General features: G+C 34.7%; 1 protein-coding gene across 4 annotated transcripts in view; it reads left to right on the top strand.

The window, feature by feature from the left end:
- Positions 1-19,046, top strand: part of CDC42BPA (CDC42 binding protein kinase alpha) — a 161,216-nt gene that overhangs the window by 82,861 nt on the left and 59,309 nt on the right. For 3 of the 4 annotated variants that reach the window (XM_070932424.1, XM_070932423.1, XM_070932421.1), the window contains 8 exons: positions 1,190-1,323; positions 3,634-3,876; positions 4,192-4,302; positions 4,842-5,089; positions 11,010-11,115; positions 12,307-12,431; positions 16,132-16,237; positions 17,598-17,746. In XM_070932424.1, coding sequence (XP_070788525.1) covers positions 1,190-1,323; positions 3,634-3,876; positions 4,192-4,302; positions 4,842-5,089; positions 11,010-11,115; positions 12,307-12,431; positions 16,132-16,237; positions 17,598-17,746 — 1,222 coding nt within the window. The remainder of the gene's footprint in view (positions 1-1,189; positions 1,324-3,633; positions 3,877-4,191; positions 4,303-4,841; positions 5,090-11,009; positions 11,116-12,306; positions 12,432-16,131; positions 16,238-17,597; positions 17,747-19,046) is intronic. The other variant, XM_070932422.1, reaches the window with a different exon arrangement.

The raw sequence follows: 19,046 nt of genomic DNA, 5'->3' as shown, positions 1-19,046 counted from the left end.
ATGAAATACAAATATTAAAAACAATTAAAATCTATATAAATTTGGCCCAAAAATTTAAAAAACCACAAACCAATTAAACATTTAAAAAATTTAAAAAATTTCTTCCTAAGCCAGCCCGGCTTGCTGGAAAAAGTGGGTTTTAAGGGCACGGCGGAAGGCACTGAGGTCTTGGATTCTCCTTATCTCTGGGGGCAACTGATTCCAGAGGGTAGGTGCCCCCACAGAGAAGGCTCTCCCCTTGGGGGTCACCAGCCTACATTGTTTGGCTGATGGCACCCTGAGGAGGCCCTCTCTGTGGGAGCACACGGGTCGCTGGGAGGTCGTCGGTAGCAGCAGGCGGTCTCGAAGATAGCTAGGCCCTATGCCATGGAGCGCTTTAAAGGTGATAACCAACACCTTGAAGCGCACCCGGAAGACCACCGGGAGCCAGTGCAGCTCGCGCAGGAGCGGTGTTACATGGGGGCGCCATGCTGCTCCCATCACTACCGGCACTGCTGCATTCTGGACCAGCTGGAGCCTCCGGGTGCCCCTCAAGAGGAGCCCATGTAGAGAGCATTGCAGTAGTCAAGGCGAGAGGTGACAAGGGCGTGAGTGACTGTGCACAGGGAATCCCAATCAAGAAAGGGCCGCAACTGGCGATTAATGACCTTCCATAAAATTTGGACATTCCCATTTAAAAAGGCCTTTATTGAAATTACTATTTTGTTTTTAATTGATCTATGAAGAAAAAAAATTGTGATCAACCTGGAGTTTTTAAATTAAAACTTTATAATTATTTTTAACCATTTTTAAGTGCCAAGCTCCCTGGGGAACAGTATCCCATTTCTATAAAATGGTGAAATTCCCACCATGACTTTGGAAGGAATTCTCAGAACTAGGAAGAGAAAATCTAAAATTAGCAAAATTGACCACAGAGCCCACACTAATCTCTAGCCTTAGTCTGGAGCTCATTTTACAGAAGACACAATTTGAAGAAGAAATTGAGACAGGATCACTTACCTCTCATTTTAACTGGTAGAAAGTCCTGCTACTATAGTCAGCACTTCACACATACAAACTGACAAATAATACCTAAACATTCAACTCTTCTGGGACATTGGAATGAATGATGGGTCCTTTTTGTTGCCCAAAGTGAGCAGTAAGGCTTCTATTTTAGTGTTTTATATTTCTCAGTAATTTTCTCTTATAGATTCTGGGCGATTAGAGCAGCAACTTGAAGAAGCCAGTTCTGCACAAAGAGCTTTAGAAGATGCTACCAGACACATCAAAACTTACGAGAAGCAAATGAAAGCACTAAAGCAAGAGCGGGATGATCTTAATAAGGTATAAACAATCTGATCAACATTTTTATTTCTATTTTAGTTTTAGAATACTTCACTTCTATATTCAATCATCTTAACATAGCCACACAGCAATCACATTTTAAACCAGGTTTAAACAAGCATAAAATCGGCGTTGAGAGCTGCTGCCTCCCAACGCCCTTTAAATACCCCGCGACACCCGAGCAGTCAATCAGCCGTACTTCCGGGTCTCTATATCAATTAACAGCAGCGTCATCTGCTCCCCGCTTTGCCCTTCCCACTGAGGCAAAGGGAATCCCACCACGAATGCCTAACCTGGCCGCAGGGTGACTGACCGCCTAGCCTAACACAGCACCAACCACCACCAACATGCAGCCCAAACCCCACCCGATCGAGCCGTCAACGATATCTGTGCATCATTCCCATGGCTGTCATCACCGACGCCCCTGCAGTCCCATGGCTGTCATTTCTGATGCCCCAACAATTTCCTATCCTCAGATGTGTCGAGTTGACATGACTGTCGACATTTGGGAGCTTACTGCTATATTTATATAGAAAGCTTTCTTAAACTCAGGTAATATTGTTTATTATGGGGTAGATCATGGAAGAACTATACCAAAGAAACAGATACAAAGTTTGAGAATAGTGATATAAATAACATTCAGACATTCTGTATTTGTGTGAATGTGTTATATTGCACAGAGAGAAAGGAGGATATTTGAATTAATCTGAAAATTAACCTTGGAGGTTAAATTATCTAGTAAAAACCACTATGAAATCTGTGATAAAACATTTTAAAGTAATTTAAATTAATCTACAATCCATTATTGTATATGATTAATTATAATAAATACTTAAATTGGTTAGGTGTTCTAAGATAATAGAAAGAAGCAATCACCTATGTTAATGTCCATATTTATATTAACTAAAGGTATATTAGATGCTGAATGTTGTTTGGTGATAGGTAAGTCACACAAAAGCTTTCTCACTAACAAGTAGCAACATGTATATGTGACTAAATAAGAAAGCAAAGTTCTTTGATTTGTAGCATCTCACTCCTTATTACAGAATAAAAAATAGAATTGCTTTTTTTTCTGTATCAATATAATAATAGATCGTAAAAAATAAACCTACATCCTTTGCTGCCTTTTTCTTGGGGAAAAGATGTATCTGAACTTTATATAATATATGGAATGTTAGGGATTAAATAGAGGCATGTTGCTAATGGAATTTCTTATGACCATACAATATTGATTGTGTTTTCATAAAAATTGCTATGTTAGTTTATTCTTTATTAAAACAGTGATCCAAGCAATGCTGTGGCTGTCCTTTCTCAGTGCCTGGTGACTGTAGGGATCTAGATGAGGGCTTTAGTTAAACAGGCTTTAACTGAATTCTGGCAAGATGACGTGGATGGGGGTGCTGGGGTCCTCAGGATCTGGTTATTTATCATCTTTAGTTCTGGATGGGGATGCACTACCCCAGACGTACCCAGTACACAATCTGGGGTACTCCTGGACTCGCGATTCCTGCTCAAAGAGCAAATGGTGGTCGTGGCTAGGAGGGCCTTTGCACAGTTTCATGTTGTGCCCTTATCTGGATCGTGAGGTCTTGCACATGATCACTCATGCCCTAGTCATCTCTTGGTTGGATTACTGCAATGCACTATATATGGGCTACCCTTAGTGTATCTGGAAGCTACAGGTGATACAGAATGAAGGGCACACACAGTTCTGGGCCCCTATAGTGTCACATAATAACACCGCTGTTTTACAAACAGCATTGGATGCCATTTTGTTTCTGGGTCCAGTTCAAGCTGTCGGTTATTACCTTTAAAGCCCTATAGGGTATGGATCCAGGGTATCTGAGGAGCCATCTCACCTCAATTTAGATTAGTCTGCTCTGCTCGCAGCAGCAGAAGAGGCCTGCTGCAGACCTCATCTGCTAAGGAATTTTGGTGGGTGGGGTCAAGAAAGGCCTATTCCACTGTGATCCCAACTCTGTGGAACACTCTATCACCAGATGTGAGAATTGTTCCCATCCCTTTTGGCCTTCTAGAATGGTATAGAAACTTGGTTTTGCCAGGGGAATAGTCAGCACTGGAGGTGGTTTATGAGGTAAAAAGACCTTATCCAAGTTTTTTTGCCATCCATGCCCTTGGTTCTGTTTTTTGCTTAGCTTTAAAGTTTTAATGGACATAGCTTTAGATTTTTAACTTCTTTTATACTTATCTTTTTATGTTCTGCAAACTGTATGTCTTACTTGTTTTAACCCCATTTAGTGATAGAAAGCTAATATTTAAGGATATGTCATATTTTGTTTCTGATTGCAGGAACTGCTTGATTCCAGTGAGAGGTTAAAGGCACAAACCAAAGAACTGAAAGATGCACATAGCCAACGGAAATTGGCCATGCAGGAATTCTCTGAGATGAATGAACGACTTACGGAATTGCATTCACAAAAACAGAAGCTTACCCGCCATGTTAGAGATAAAGAAGAAGAAATGGAAGTGGTAATGCAAAAGGCAGAAAGCTTGAGACAAGAATTACGTAGAACAGACAGAATAAAGAAAGAAGTAAGTTTAATCTGTCCATCCATCCATCTATCTAATTTTTAAAGCACCAAAAATCATCCCAGATTTACTTTAGGGATAGTATTACACAAGAAAGTTCACGTAAATTTAAATTCATGTGTTTGTCTTTTAGTTAATTAAACAATGGTAATTGATAAATAACAGACTCTGCAATTCATTTTAATCTTCTAAATATACTTATTGATATCATCTTTATGATAGAATTATATATGCAGATGAATCCAGAGGTTTCTGGTGCATTAGTAAGGAAAAGCAATGCTAAAATTAATGTTTATGATTTTAAAATTATATTTGTAGCTGGAAGTTCATGCTGAAGCTGCAACTGCTGAGGCATCCAAGGACAGGAAGCTGCGTGAGAGAAGTGAGCAATATTCTAAGCAGCTGGAAAATGAATTAGAAGGACTAAAGGTTAGTCTTTATTGATTTCACCATTTTAAAGTGTGTGAGTGCCTTTGTCTGATGTAGGGGTAGGAGACTTGCAAGTTATTATCATTTACAACAGCTTATTTTGAATGACTTTAAATGGAAGGCATACTAAAATGTATATAAATCAATCATTGAGGAATGAGGACTCTGGTAAGGAAATAATTCTGAAACAATGATCCAAGGAGTCATGAAACCCCCCTCCCAGCAGAATGATAATGATCTGGCTTGTAAAATATTTCTGTGCATCCATCTACTTTGCAGTGGTCTATTTTCTATTGTTAATGCTGGAAGAATAGATAATTAAGTTCATAATTTGTTAAGCATTTATCAAAGAGGAAGCTCAGTTGAGGAACAAAAGCAATCCAGTGAAATGCAATTTATTAAATTTTATTTTAAAATCAGTGTCAACCAATTTCATTTTCCTTTTTTTCACCTCTTAGGATGAATTATTCCTATTTTATACTGTATGCCAGAATTTTCCAGATCATAAAAGCTAATTCTGAAATGTCCCTTTTTTGTAGCAGAAACAAATTGGTTGGTCTCCAGGGGTGAGCAGCACAGAACATCAGCAGGAAATAACAAAATTAAAAGCTGACTTGGAAAAGAAAATTGTTTTTTATGAAGAAGAACTGTCTAAACGAGAAGTAATACATTCTAATGAATTAAAAAATCTGAAGAAGGAATTGCGTGATGCAGAGATCCAACAACTTGCTCTCAAAAAAGAAATTCTGATATTGAAAGACAAATTAGAAAAGACAAGGAGAGAAAGGTATGACTATTCATGTACAATTCCTCTGTTCTTGGATATTTTTATGATTTTAAAAAAGTTGATACAGCTGCAGATATTTACATTTGGATACCCAAATAATATTCTATCCTAAAGTAACAAATTAATGTGTTTTAGCCTTTGAAACAATTTCCTAAAATTATTAGGAAATGAATAAAAAGATTCGTTAGATTCAGTATGACCTGGCAGGAGATATGTAAAGATTGTATCTTAAATGTGTTGGATCTTTGCAACTATATTTATACAATAAGTATGTCTTTACATACCGTATTTTTCGGAGTATAAGATGCACCTTTTCCTCCCCTAAAAGGGATGAAAATTGGGGTGCATCTTATACATCGAATGTAGTCCTGCCCATCCATTGGCCCCCACCCTTTGGCCTCTGCCTTGCAGCAGTTACCTCCTTCCAAGCAACAGCAAGAAAAAACAGCTCCTTTCAGCTTCAGCACAGCCTAATTAGCACAAGTTGATTGGATCAACCTCCCGACTCTCAGCAGATTTGCTCTCAGCTGTTTTGCGCAGGGCTCTGCTATTTGCTGCAAAGAGATAAATTGCTGGAGCAGATTTTTTTTTCCCTTGTGCTAATCAAGCTATGCTGAAAACGAAAATGAAAGTAAAGCAGGCTGTTTGCTGTTTGCTGCAACGAGGCAGAATTTCTCAGAATCAAAGGCAGAGGGAGATTTCTTTTTCTTCTTTTTCTCACCAAAAAAGGTAGGTGCGTCTTATACTCCAGTGCGTTTTATACTCCAAAAAATACGGTAGCTCTTTCAAACTGTTTTACTTAAAAGATGAAGATGAAGAATAATAATAATGCACAATGACGGTAAATTACTTTGGAAGAGGGGTTTACATATGCACTTCATTCGCTGTCCTATATAGTTTGTATGTATCTACCTCTGATTTTGGTTGAATTCAGAGTGTGTGTTTTTTATAAATAAAGGTCTGTCTCTTTCCTTAGTAGGTTATGGTAAAATGGAGAAACTGTGTTGGCTGAATGAAGGAGATAATCCCTTTTTTTGTTTAAAGATTCTCCTGCACACTTGCATGCTCCAGTCAATAGGGCAACTCTCTGAGTGAAAGTGGTGATGTGAGCAGATGGTACTGGCAGAATAGAGTGGGCAACTATGTTTATTTATTTATCCATATCATTGATAAGTCAACTCTGGGCAGCTAACGAACAGTAGAAAAATAAATACAAAAACAAAATTTTAAAAACCATATAAAAACCTAGAACCAAGGAGATGGATGGCACAGGGATGAGAACTTCCACTTACCCCATCAACCACCTCCAGTGGTATGTGCCCCCCTCAGAGTCCCAAGCCAATTTGCAAAAGCAACTGTTTATACACTTCCAGAAGACCAAGAGGGGGAAGCAGTTCTCACCTCTGGTAGTAGAATAATCCATAGGGCCAGGGCCACAGTGGAAAAGGCTCCTCTCCTTGTCCTCCGCTGGATTTCCTGAGAGAGGGTCTGTAGCAGGGCACTTCTACTAGAGCAAGTGAGGTGAACTAGTCCCATTGGGTTGAGACAGCTCCTCCGATACCCTGGACCCATATCACATATAGGGCTTTATCATATTCTCCTCTTTTTTGCTCAACTGGAAGATTCTGAGCAGAAGTCCATTCTGATAATTATTTTTCTAGCAAAAATAAAATTTGTTCCAATTATATGAATGTAGTCTTTATACATGTAAATATTGCTAGCAGTTTCTTTTGTAGTAGATTTCATTAAAAATTGACATGAGTAAATATATTTTTGATTGATGGTATCTATTCAAAGAAACAGGACTTGGGCTACAAAATGTACTTTATTATTTAAAGCACATTTAGATTATTGAATTAGAAGGGAACGTTTAGGACACCTACTCCATGGACGAACCTGTATTAAATAATTCCTAACTGTCTGGCCTTCACTTAAACACATCCAGAAAGGTAGCATTTGATTCCACTGCTGAATTACTCTTCTTGACAGAATATACTTTCCTACTATTTGAACTAGAATCTCTGCTCCTATAATTAATTTATATTTTGTAGAATAGAGACATGGTTTTGATTTTCTGTGCAACATTCTTTGAAATAAATTGAATCCAATTTTAATAGTCTTTATTCAAGATAAAATAGCACTCATTATAATTCTCAATAACTGCTCTAGTTTTTCTGAATCTTTCCTAGAATGTATTGCACATTTTTGGACACAGAATTTAAGGTGGGGTTCTTCGCAACAAAATTTGACCTGTAGAGAGGTTTTACACCCAGCTGTAGTAGAGCTAAACTGGATCTATTTATAAGTTGCTATTGTACCACATGGGATGCTATTGGATCATGACTGCTAATTTTCGGATATCAGTTGTCCTGGATTTCAGCTGTGCAGGATAATTATATTATATAGTATCTGGTGCTTAATAAATCACTTCATTAAGCATTGAATACTGGAATGGTTGGCTCCAACCAAATTCTGTCCCTTGTGAATATTTCATGTTCTGTTTATTTATTTATTTATTTATTTATTTATTTATTTATTTATTTATTTATTTATTAAATTTCTATACCGCCCTTCTCCAAACTTTGTTTATCAAAGTTATAATTTTATAATTGATATTTTTATTTAGAAAAGAAATGCCTTGGCTTCTGTAAAGAGTAAAAAGGAGGATACATTAAAATAGTCAGGAAACACACTTGATAAAGTGACCAAAACAGATAATTTATGAGAAATAAGCATCAAGTATTACTTCTGACAGTACAGATTAATTGAAATGAATAGTATTGGAATTTATTTTTCTATTTTTAAACATTAAATATAAATAAAAGTAAGTAAAGTTTATATCTCGATCCTGATAACGTTCTTGCAATGCATGTTATTTTAGCTTTATCTTTCTTCAGTTGTTTTTCTGTAGTTTATACTGATATCAAGACATGTACCAAAGAAGGACTTGCTTTGAGAGATATTCTTAAAATATCTAGCAAAAATGCTGTAAGGAGAAAACTGTTTAGTTTTTTTAGAAAATAGGCAAAATGAAATATTTAATGGCTATTAAAGAAATGACCAAGACAACATTCTATTGTAAAAACTGTTTTTTAAAAATGACAACTCAAAAAAATATTTACCACATTGCTTTGTTGCATTTTGGTAAAATATCAGGAGTATATACTTAATTCCAAGTTTGTGATACTGAGAGTCTCATTGTGGGAACCCTTATTTAGCAGAACTATTCTAAACTAATTGTGCACAGTACAGCAACATGTCATTCCACTGCTCTGCTTTTTTATTTGTATCTTCTGCTATTTCCTAGACCAAAGGTGCTGAAATATAGAAGAAAATTGTATCAGGGTTGAAGCTTGAAAGCATATCTATGTGGTACCTAAAATTAATTTTCTTCTGTTACATTTCAACCACCAAATAATTTTGAATTCAGATTTTCCCTTGTACTATTCTGAACCAGTTCCATTTCTTTCTACTGTAGTGTAGAAAGCTTGTACTGTAGCGTCAGCTGTAACATTCAACATCAGATCTCTAAATCTATCATCAGAGTTTACATGAAGTTCCGCATCACATCTTTTGCATATTGCAAAATAAAAGAATTTTTTTAAAAAAATACTTCTAGAAAATCTGTGCTAAACACATATATCAAAATAAAGATGTAATCATATGCTTAATTTAAAGAATGTTGAACTGTTGTCTGAGAAGTTAGCCTTAAACTCCAGTATGAGGCATAGCTGTGTGACCCATTATCCATCCCCCTGAGAGTTAATGCTTTAATCTTTGTTGGCTTCCCCCCAGAATGTTCATCATATGCATGGAATCTGTTAGTTGAAGAGAGGAGTGGATGGTGTTGGATTACAGATTCAGAGTTTGAACAGCAGTTATTAATATGCAACACTGTTGGAATGAAGTGTTGTGTTTCAAATGATGCCTAGCAACATGCCAATTCAGAACTGGTTCAGATATGTTGTGTTGTATTTCAGAGACTGGTTGAAAAAAAATAATTTGAAGGCAGGGTATTTTGTTCCCTTTCTCTACATTTTATTCTCATAGTTAAGCTGATAAACATTTCGGAGTATCTTTGGAGAACAGTTATAAATTCTGTCCTAGAGACAAGCATAATTATAGGGATTGTGATAGATTGAACAATCTTATTTTCTCAGCTATCTTTCCCTGTTGCCTTCAGTTCTTGCTGAGTAAAGGTATATAAAAATTAAAACTAATATAGCAGAGTTATAGCTAGTAAATAGCTATATAATAGGCAGGGACTAGAGGCAGGGGCTTTTTGTCTCATTTAACAATGGAGTGGGAAGGGAAATCCACAACATTTCATCTTTGTTTCATGTACATAACTGAGGACTATTTATTATAGCAGAATTTCATTCTGCTTGTTTTATTTTAATGTAATACTTATGAAGGTTTTTTAAGGATTCATGGTTGTCATTATAAAACTCTAATATGCTTCATCTTCAAATAAAATTATACTAGATGGATACCCAAAATTGCAGGTGCAACAAAATGATGTCTACTTTATTCCAGAATTTGCCATAAAACGAGCTTAGTAATTTTTTGGGTTGTGTTCATCCATAGAAACTATGACATTTTTTTACCTTGTTTTATGGAGTAGAACCACAAAACAAGTTCAGACTAAACAATCGAGTAAATTTTATTCCATAAAAAAATCAGCCTGAAAAACACAGTTATGGCTTGATATCAGTTATAACTATTATTGTATCTCAAGTTCAGATGCCAAATGGAATCACTTTCTGGATTGTAGGGGAAGTTGTCAGTTCAGTTTGAAATGTATATGGACACTTTTTATTCATAAACATTTGATATATGTGATTCATTTTTCCACAATAAAACAAAGCAAATTCTGTCAGGTAAAAGTTGAAAACAAGTAGTGATCTGAAGCTGTTTTTGTGATAAGGAAATGCAATCTACAGTATAGGTAACCTTTCCAAATATCACGTTATGATGTGAAAAATGCAAAAAGGACAATTTTCCCCTAAGTGAAATAGCTTCTGTAATTTTTCATTTGTGTATATTACCAACAATATAGTTGAAGTGCATTAAAAAGAAAAGTGACTTGGATCCCACTGTCTTCCCACTGTATTCTACCTCACTGATTTCTCTCTTTTCAAAAAGATCTTCCAATCATCCAGTAAAAAAATTTAGAAGCAGGGGACAGACAGTTCTCATTCCATTTTATAAATCTCAAAATTAACATTATTCATGCAGGTTGTTTAATACAAAGCAGTTTGGAGACTGTTTTACAAGATTTTACGAGATATGTTGCTTCTCCTTCAACATACAGTTATTGTTCAGCTGAAACAGGAATGTAAGGAGATATGTTCACATTTCTTAGAAAAGTTTCTGTCCCTCTCATTTTTAAGTTTGTTCATGGCCTATAAAATGTTACTTAAGCTGAAAATTAGGAATGTTCATATTAAAGAAGATTTCTTAATGATAACTGAGCATTTGAATGTTTCAGAAATTTTGTTATAACTAGACCAACTTTAAAAACCTAATGGGAATCTCTATGCATCAAGCTTTTCAGATTTTGAAACCATATATGGCAATTGTTTCTTTTGTACTGACTGGGATTTTGAAAATGCAGTGTTATAAAAATGAGTAAGCATATTGAATCAGAACACTTACTCTGAACTGTGACCGTTTGAATTCATAGACTATATATTATAATAATGAAGCTGAAGGAATGTCATCCAGAATATCCATGCATATATTCGCTCTGAAATTAAAGGGCTTTATTCAGTGAAACCTAGATATACTTTGGTTATAATGATGCATATTTCAAACAGTCCATAGGTTTAAGGCATTTATAAATTGGAACCACAAACATCTGCTAATATGAGGAAATCATACTTTATATATGATAACTGTGTTGCACATTTTACCATAGCCAAAATGAAAGGGAGGAGTTTGAAACAGAATTCAAACATAAATATGAACGGGAGAAGATTCTGCTGACTGAAGAGAACAAGAAGCTTTCCAATGAGCTTGACAAGGTGAGTGTTATGTTGTTTAACATGCATTAATGTATTGAACAGAATTAGGTAAAGTTGATAATAGAACATATATATTTGTTTAGATTAATGTATATTGTCATCAATCTTGCTAAGCATAAATCTGGGTAGCTAACAAAAATTTTAAAAAATGCTACAAATAAATCAAAAAAATATAAAATAGTTGCCAAAGAAACAATGCCACCAAGAAATATAGACTCAACTAGTCTCTGGATACATATGCCAAGAAAAACAAACAGCTCTTAAGAGTTTACCAAAAGGCCAGCATAATCAGACAGCAAGTTTAGGTTGATCTAAACTTGGATAGTATGGTGTTCCAAAGGACAGATACTGTGACAAAAAAAGCACACTTTTTGGGTCCCACTGGATGACATTTTCTACTCAATGGGACCTCCTGCCAGATTTGATGAAATTAGTAGAGTCAGTTGAAGAAAAGGCTTTATAAATAACAAACAACACCTTTAATTCTAAGCAGAAGTAAACTGGAGGTCAGTGAAGCAAAGAAATAATGTAGCAGGATGAGCTACCACATTCTGAACCTTTTGTAATTTCCACATGATCTTCAAGAACAGCAGCATGTAGAACATATTTCAGTAATCAACTTAAGAGATAACCAAAACAGGAGTTATGGTATGCAGTGCCTCTTGCTCCAAGAAAGGTCACAAACGGTGCACAGCAGAAGGTTATACAAATGCCCTCCTAGGCACATCTGCCACCTGCTCCTCAAATAGGAGCAAGTGGTGTAGTAGTTTTGCCTACCTATCCAAAATTAAAGATGGAAAGTTGCCAGTTCCAGGTAGCCCTAAAATCCCAAACCACTTAGTCTTACTGAATGAGTTTAAGCCTGTTCTTGCTGAAGTAAATAAAAATATATTCAGCATTTGCCTAAATGTTTTTATTGTTACGGTGTTATTTTTACAGACAGTATATCAGCAGTGACACTTTGCAAAATTTCAGAGATTACAACTGTTTTTGCAGAAAGACAACTGAAAAATAAGAGTACATCATAAATATATGTAACATGTAAGAAACCTCCTAGGGGAATACATATGTGAATGTAATTAGTGTCTCGTTTAGATTTTTTTCTATGCATGATAAGCTCAGAAGAAAACACTTTCCGATCACTATTGCAGAATCATAACTGTGATTATAATATTTTAAATATATATTTAGCTTACAGCAATGTATGAAAGACTAAGTATGAGTAACCGACAACTTGAAGAAGAGATGAGAGATCTTGCTGACAAAAAAGAATCTGTAGCACACTGGGAAGCCCAGATTACTGAGATCATCCAGTGGTAAGGACATTTTTCTGTTCGTGACTCATGCAGTAAGGTACATTATTTTTGCATAACAAAAAATAATTTTGCAGTTTTGTCATCTATTTTGAGCCTTCTGATAATCCCAACTCTATTTAAAAGAGCAAATCATGTCTGACAAAGTTCTTGACCTTTCAATAAGCCATACCTAAGAGAATTAATCACACTTGCATATATTTCATTAACTGTATTAGTTTCATGAATGAATATATAATAGAACAAAAGAGTAGTTAAAAACCTTGACCTGTTATTGTCCCTAATACTAAAATATTTTAAGTGGATGAAACATGATAGAGACACTTGGTACTTTCCTTAAACAGAAACTAATAGCATTGAATGCAAACTGATTTTCCACTAAAAATGCTTATATCAAAAAGTCATCTTTCTGAGTGACAAAGCTAAGAGTGAAAAACAGGGATGAATTCAGAATTGTTCATGGAAAAATACTTTTGCTGTAATCTGTTGTCCCATTGTTTTATATTTAGGTCTAATTTTAACAATCTTTTCCACAAGCCATTTAACATTGATTAATGTTAACATGTTCTATCAGCCTAACATATTTTCATCTTGCTTGCTTTCATAGCAGCTGTGTAATTTATTTTTTATTAAAAATAGATAAACAGAAGTCTTTTAGAGAAGCATTTAGCTCATCTGCATTTTTATTTGTAATGTAACTTTGCTATCCTTATATAGAAATAGTTCTCTCTCTCTCTCTCTTTTATATGGCAGGACAATTTGTATCATTCTGAAAAACTTGGATTGGTCCAAGTAGGTTACTTGCATTGGTGAACTGACATAATTTAAATCTAAGACCATGATCCATGTTTATTTTTACAGCCTGATTTATAAGTAAAAAAAAAAAAATCAAAGCTACATAATTTGATTATTTTTTTTTTGTCCTTTGCTATAAGTTTTGGTTACAAGAAAAAAAAATATAACATTGATCTATAACATTGGCAGAAAAACTATATTTTACTCAGTCTCATTCAATCATTGGAAACATAATCTTATTGGTAAAGATACATCTGCTTTATAAAAAAGAAAATTGAAATATAATAGATACACCTTGATTATTAAAACTATTCAGGAGAAAAGGATAATGGGATTTCAGAACTCAGAACATAAAATTGTTTCCTCAAAACAACAGGCCTTCCAGAATGGAGGAAACAGACTTGGATTTTGGAATGTTCCATTTCTCACATGTGGATTTTTCTTTGAGCCCAGGGGACCCAACTATTCAGTAGATTCATACTCTCAGTTTAAGTCTCTCAGAGAGTCCCAACATTAATTCTTCCTCAGCTAATTAATCAGCCATTAACTATGCAGCAAAGAATGGTTACATGTTAGCAGCAGGCTCTGAGAGGAGAGGCATTGGTATATTAAACCCAGGGATCTGATTGTTCCTTTCTTTTACTAGTAACAGTAGTAAATAGCAATATTGCCTTCATGATCATATATTTCCCTAAAAAGACAACTACATGCTGCAACCATTTTTAATTATTCTTTTTATATGCCAATTTATATTAGTTGTTCTAGAGTTAATACAAACATTGCTTTGGATTGGAGGGGAAAGATGCATTTACTTGTTATCTGCTTTTAATAGCATTCCTGCATATGATATGGTTCTTTTGGATTCTTCAAATAAACCATTAAGCTTTAATTTTCTCTGGTGATTCTGCCTTATTCTTAAACCTTAAATTTACTTCTATAATCTTCATTCAGTTTGAGCAACCTTATTTTTCTCCTATGTTCAGCCTTACTAATAGCTTTCCTGATCCTTCTCCTCTTTTTAATATATTTTACTATTGCAAATACCCAGAAATAGGGGGGCGGGGAGCATGGTCTGCTCTGCTACTAAGAACATTTGCATATTTAATTCATAATATTTTTGTCTCTTCCAAAACAAAATCTCATTTTAATTCTACTGTGCCACACTCCGATTCCGGACAAATCTACATTCTATGGACCCTTATTGTCAATCATTGTTGTTGTTATAATGATTTCCCTCCAAATTGGTAACTTCAGTATGTTCACAACTCTAGTGTTGCTTTGACTTTTTCATTCAATTAAATGAAATTTTCTTCCAATGCGGTAGTCATAAAATAAGTAAAATACAGATAAGACAAGAGAAAAAACCTTTCATATTAAAAATATATGTCATAGTAAAGTCATAATAGATTTTGCCTTATGCTATAAATAGTTAGAATCAAGTTGATGCAATTCTGTTATAAAATAGTGAAAAACTATAATTATAAAGATGCACATTTTCCCCTAATGTCAAAAATTATGTCACATATATTTACATATATTTTTGAATTTATCTGTCTTTATTTAGAAATAATGAGATCAATTACTGAAAACTAGTAGAAACAATCCAATAGTTATATTGAGCCAAGATTTCTGAATTCAAAGGGCTTTACATAAAACAATTTTATGTTATTTCACAATTTAATCACAATTTTAAAAAGTTGTGATTTCTTACCAAGTTACTAAATATGTGCATATCTTGCATAAGGATGAGCATTAATTGGCCATCATACAATAATTCTGAACAATTGATTTAGTTGTAATATGGAATAAAATCACAATTATGCATCTGACAAAGACTGCTTCAGAATTGAACTGAAAAATGAAGAATGAATTTATGAAGAGAAAAATGTGTCCTTGATTAAGATAAAGATGTACATATGTAAGATGGTGCAGTTACATCTGTTCAAGGGAATGTATTTATTATCTTGACCGTAATTCTAGACATCTGTTTGCAAAACTCCATATGGAATTTTATTGATGATCAGATTCTATATAAAATTACCATATTGCAAGTTAGGATAATTCCATTTCTAATTCACATTATATTCATTGACTGGTTGCAAGCCAACTTTGAATCAGCCTACATTGAGGGCCACACATTGGATCTATTTTTGTGTTGGAGTAATTGATATATAATTTGAGAGTGTAAGACATTAACAACAATCCTTTATGATGGTGAGATTTCTATCTGATTATTCTGAATCTTGCAGCCACTCCTTAGCTCCATAATATGGGCACATCCACTATAGTGGTCTGCCCTAGCTGCTTTATGGATTTCATTGTTTCCAACAGGTGTTTGGAGAGTTTCCTAGCAGGCTGTTTGGCAATTCTGTGGAGAAAGTGGTTACGATCTAGAATACCAAATTAGCTGCTTGATAGGATTGCTCCCGAATGACCTCTGTCAGAATGCCAAACCATTCTTGGTTTACTAGACCAGGTTCAGGCGTATATTGTGGCAGTAAGAACCATGTAGTAGCAATTGTTCTCCCTTGCGCTGCTTAGAGAGTCCATTGAATGGGATAATCCTCATGTGATTGGCCAGAGACTGAGTAAGAATTTGTTTAAACACACCTCCTCTTCCTGTCTAGCCCCAGTTCCTTACTCAGTCCAGCCTTTAGAGACTTTCTTATTACTGGTGTGTGGTGAACAGGCATTGATCTCAACCTGATGGAATTGTTACTTTTCTACTCCCAAAGTAATGTCATACCTTGAGATTCAGCTAACAAAATAATTTCATAAACATATTAATTGTGTTAAAATTTCACTGCTGCTCTTTACTCAATGTTTTTATTTTATTTTCCAATGTAATTATGTTCAAATACAGCCCTTAGCTTTTCTAAAGTTTTTAATCTGGTCATTGTTTGTTCAGGGTGAGTGATGAAAAAGATGCCCGAGGTTATCTTCAAGCGTTAGCTTCCAAAATGACCGAAGAACTAGAAGCATTGAAGAGCTCCAGCTTGGGTGCAAGGGCAACAGTAAGCTTTGCATTTTCTACATGATTCTGGTCCTAATAATTTGCAAAGCCATTAAATAAATGCTTACTGTAAGCTGTATCAACTGTTGTACTAGTTTAGAACCAGACACTTACATCCATGCACTTAACTTCTTATTCACCATGTAGTTTTCTAATTCAGAAAAATCACTGAATGTCTATATCATTGTAAATTATGGCAAAGTATAGCTTGAAAATATTTGTAAACACAAGGTTTAGAGTTTTCTTTAAATTCTTTCTCCCAATTTTTTTTAAACAACTGCACCTATAAGAGAACTCCATCTTGCTTGTGCCACTGTTTGTGTTGTTGTTGTTATTAAAATTGTATCCCTACCAAAAACTGTTATTTGTAAACTTCATAGGAATTATACATGGAAAACAACATGGAGAAAATATGTAAACTACCATTACAGTTCTGTTAGGTGTCCTCTTTGGTACTTTTTTTAATCCATGAAACTGTAATATGCCCTTAGCAGCCTCTGTAGAACAAGTACATAATTAATTAATTTTTTTAAAAAATCCACTAGATCAAGGGTCCCCAACTCCCGGTCCGTGACCTGACACCGGCCCATGGCATGCCAGAAACCAGGCTGCGGAAATAAGCAAAGAGCCATTCACAGGATGCAGGCAGCACACAAAACCACGCCCCTCCAGTCTGTGGAAAAAATTCTCTCCACAAGGCCCAAAAGGTTGGGGGCCACTGTACTAGAGAATAATTATTAAATAAATAATTATTAAATAAATTTGTGTGAGAGGATAAGAGTGACAGGATAATATTTTTCTCAGAAATTGATTTTTCTTCTCTCTGTAAACTAGTCTTTTAATACTCACTGTAATCTTTGGCAGAAATGTTTAATATTTACTCTTTATTTATAACTTTTACATGTAATAATGTAATGTACATTTAAATGTAATAATTTATTACATTTACATGTTACCCGTCTCCCCAATAGGGAGACTATAATAGCCTAAGTATCTTGCCAGTGAAGCCATACTTTTATTACTTAGACTAAACAAGACCATGCTTTCAATGATTAAAGTGGAGTGGGAGATTGTTGGCTCCTTTCCCTTATACCCTTCTTGGAAAACTCCAAAAAGCTCAAAAATCCTCCAGAGTCATGAAGGAGAAGTGGCCAAATAGCAAAGCAAACAAACTTCAACCTCCCTTTCCTTCCACTGGATTTTGGCCCATAATAAACAATAAGTATCATATCAAAAAAGGGCAGCTCTAGATCCACCCCACTGTCTAAAAGTGATATTATAATGTTTGTTAGAGTTTTAAATATTAAGGTTTCATTAGGAGACATATTAGCTAATAATATTTAAAAACATTGTCTTTGAAGGACATGCCTTGGAAGATGCGTCGCTTTGCGAAACTAGATATGTCTGCAAGGTTAGAGCTACAGTCAGCCCTTGATGCAGAAATACGAGCCAAGCAAGCCATTCAGGAAGAGTTAAATAAAGTTAAAGCTTGTAACATTGCAACAGAATGGTAAGATTTAATTATTCCTTTTAAGATTGTAAGGCAGCTTGTAATACTTTCTGTTGAGATTCATCCTGATAAATTTGACATTGTTTTTGGTTTTAGAAACTGAATATAATAGTTTGATGGCCTGCCATAAAAACCCCAATTTTCTGTGTATAATTTGCGATTTATTTGAAAATTGTTTCCTGAAGACAATTGAAAGACTTCAGCTGAAAATAAATACTTGTCATCTTTTACAACCTTAATAAGATTAACATACAATATTCTTTTGACATCCTATTAGAATACCTGATGAATTCTAAGAATTGCTTCCCAATTGTGGTCTTTCCGTCTCTTGTACTGAATTAGGAAATTCTTTATTCAGAATTCCTGTTTAGAAGTAGTTACTAGGAAACAATATAAAATCTTTCTCCTTCCTTCCTTCCTTCCTTCCTTCCTTCCTTCCTTCCTTCCTTCCTTCCTTCCTTCCTTCCTTCCTTCCTTTCCTTCCTTCCTTTCATTCATCCATTTATTTATTTATTTATTTATTTATTTATTTATTTATTTGGTAGGTAGGTAGGTAGGTAGGTAGGTAGGTAGGTAGGTAGGTAGGTAGGTAAGTAAATTATATGGCCATCCAACACAGTGATATTTCAGGAATTTACAGAAGTAAAATATCACATGTAAAACCTAATGAACCCCTACCATTTAAAACAAAAGAAATATTAGTTGTATTAGAAAGCAGTTGTAATGATAAGAGTTCTACATAGTTTTTTCCACAATAAATTATGCTAATAAATAAATATTCTTTGATGTTAGAATGCAGTTTGATAATACTGCTTTTATATGATGAAAAATTTCTACATAGAGTAAATCATTATACAGAACATAGTTTAAAATCTTGATTCATTAGAATGATATTTATATATGTTAAAAAATGTTAAAGTAAGCATGAAGTTCAAGAATAGGTATATAAGTGTCCAGTGCAACCCATACTTAGAAAAAAAGGCAAAACTTATTTCACAGTGTAATAATTCAAATCCCAGTCTTTTGTATATGTGTCCTGACAAAACAAAAATACATAAGTCACATTTTGTCTTTTGGTCTTGTGAAACCCACTGGCAGGCATATAATGACTTTGATACCAGTGTACCACCTTGGCTTTTGCAAGATTGCCAGCCATGTGCTTTATATTAAGTATTAATATAAATATTATATATAAATATTATATATTTATATTGCTTAACGCATTGTAAGCCGCCCTGAGTCTCCGGAGAAGGGCGGCATATAAATCAAATTAAAAAAAAAAAGTAGATTAATAATTTAC

This window comes from Pituophis catenifer, unplaced genomic scaffold (assembly GCF_029215685.1).
Source record: "Pituophis catenifer annectens isolate HBS135680 unplaced genomic scaffold, rPitCat1.0.hap2 SCAF_1, whole genome shotgun sequence".
Lineage (NCBI taxonomy): Eukaryota > Metazoa > Chordata > Lepidosauria > Squamata > Colubridae > Pituophis > Pituophis catenifer.
This window is presented reverse-complemented; position numbering and strand designations above follow the sequence as displayed.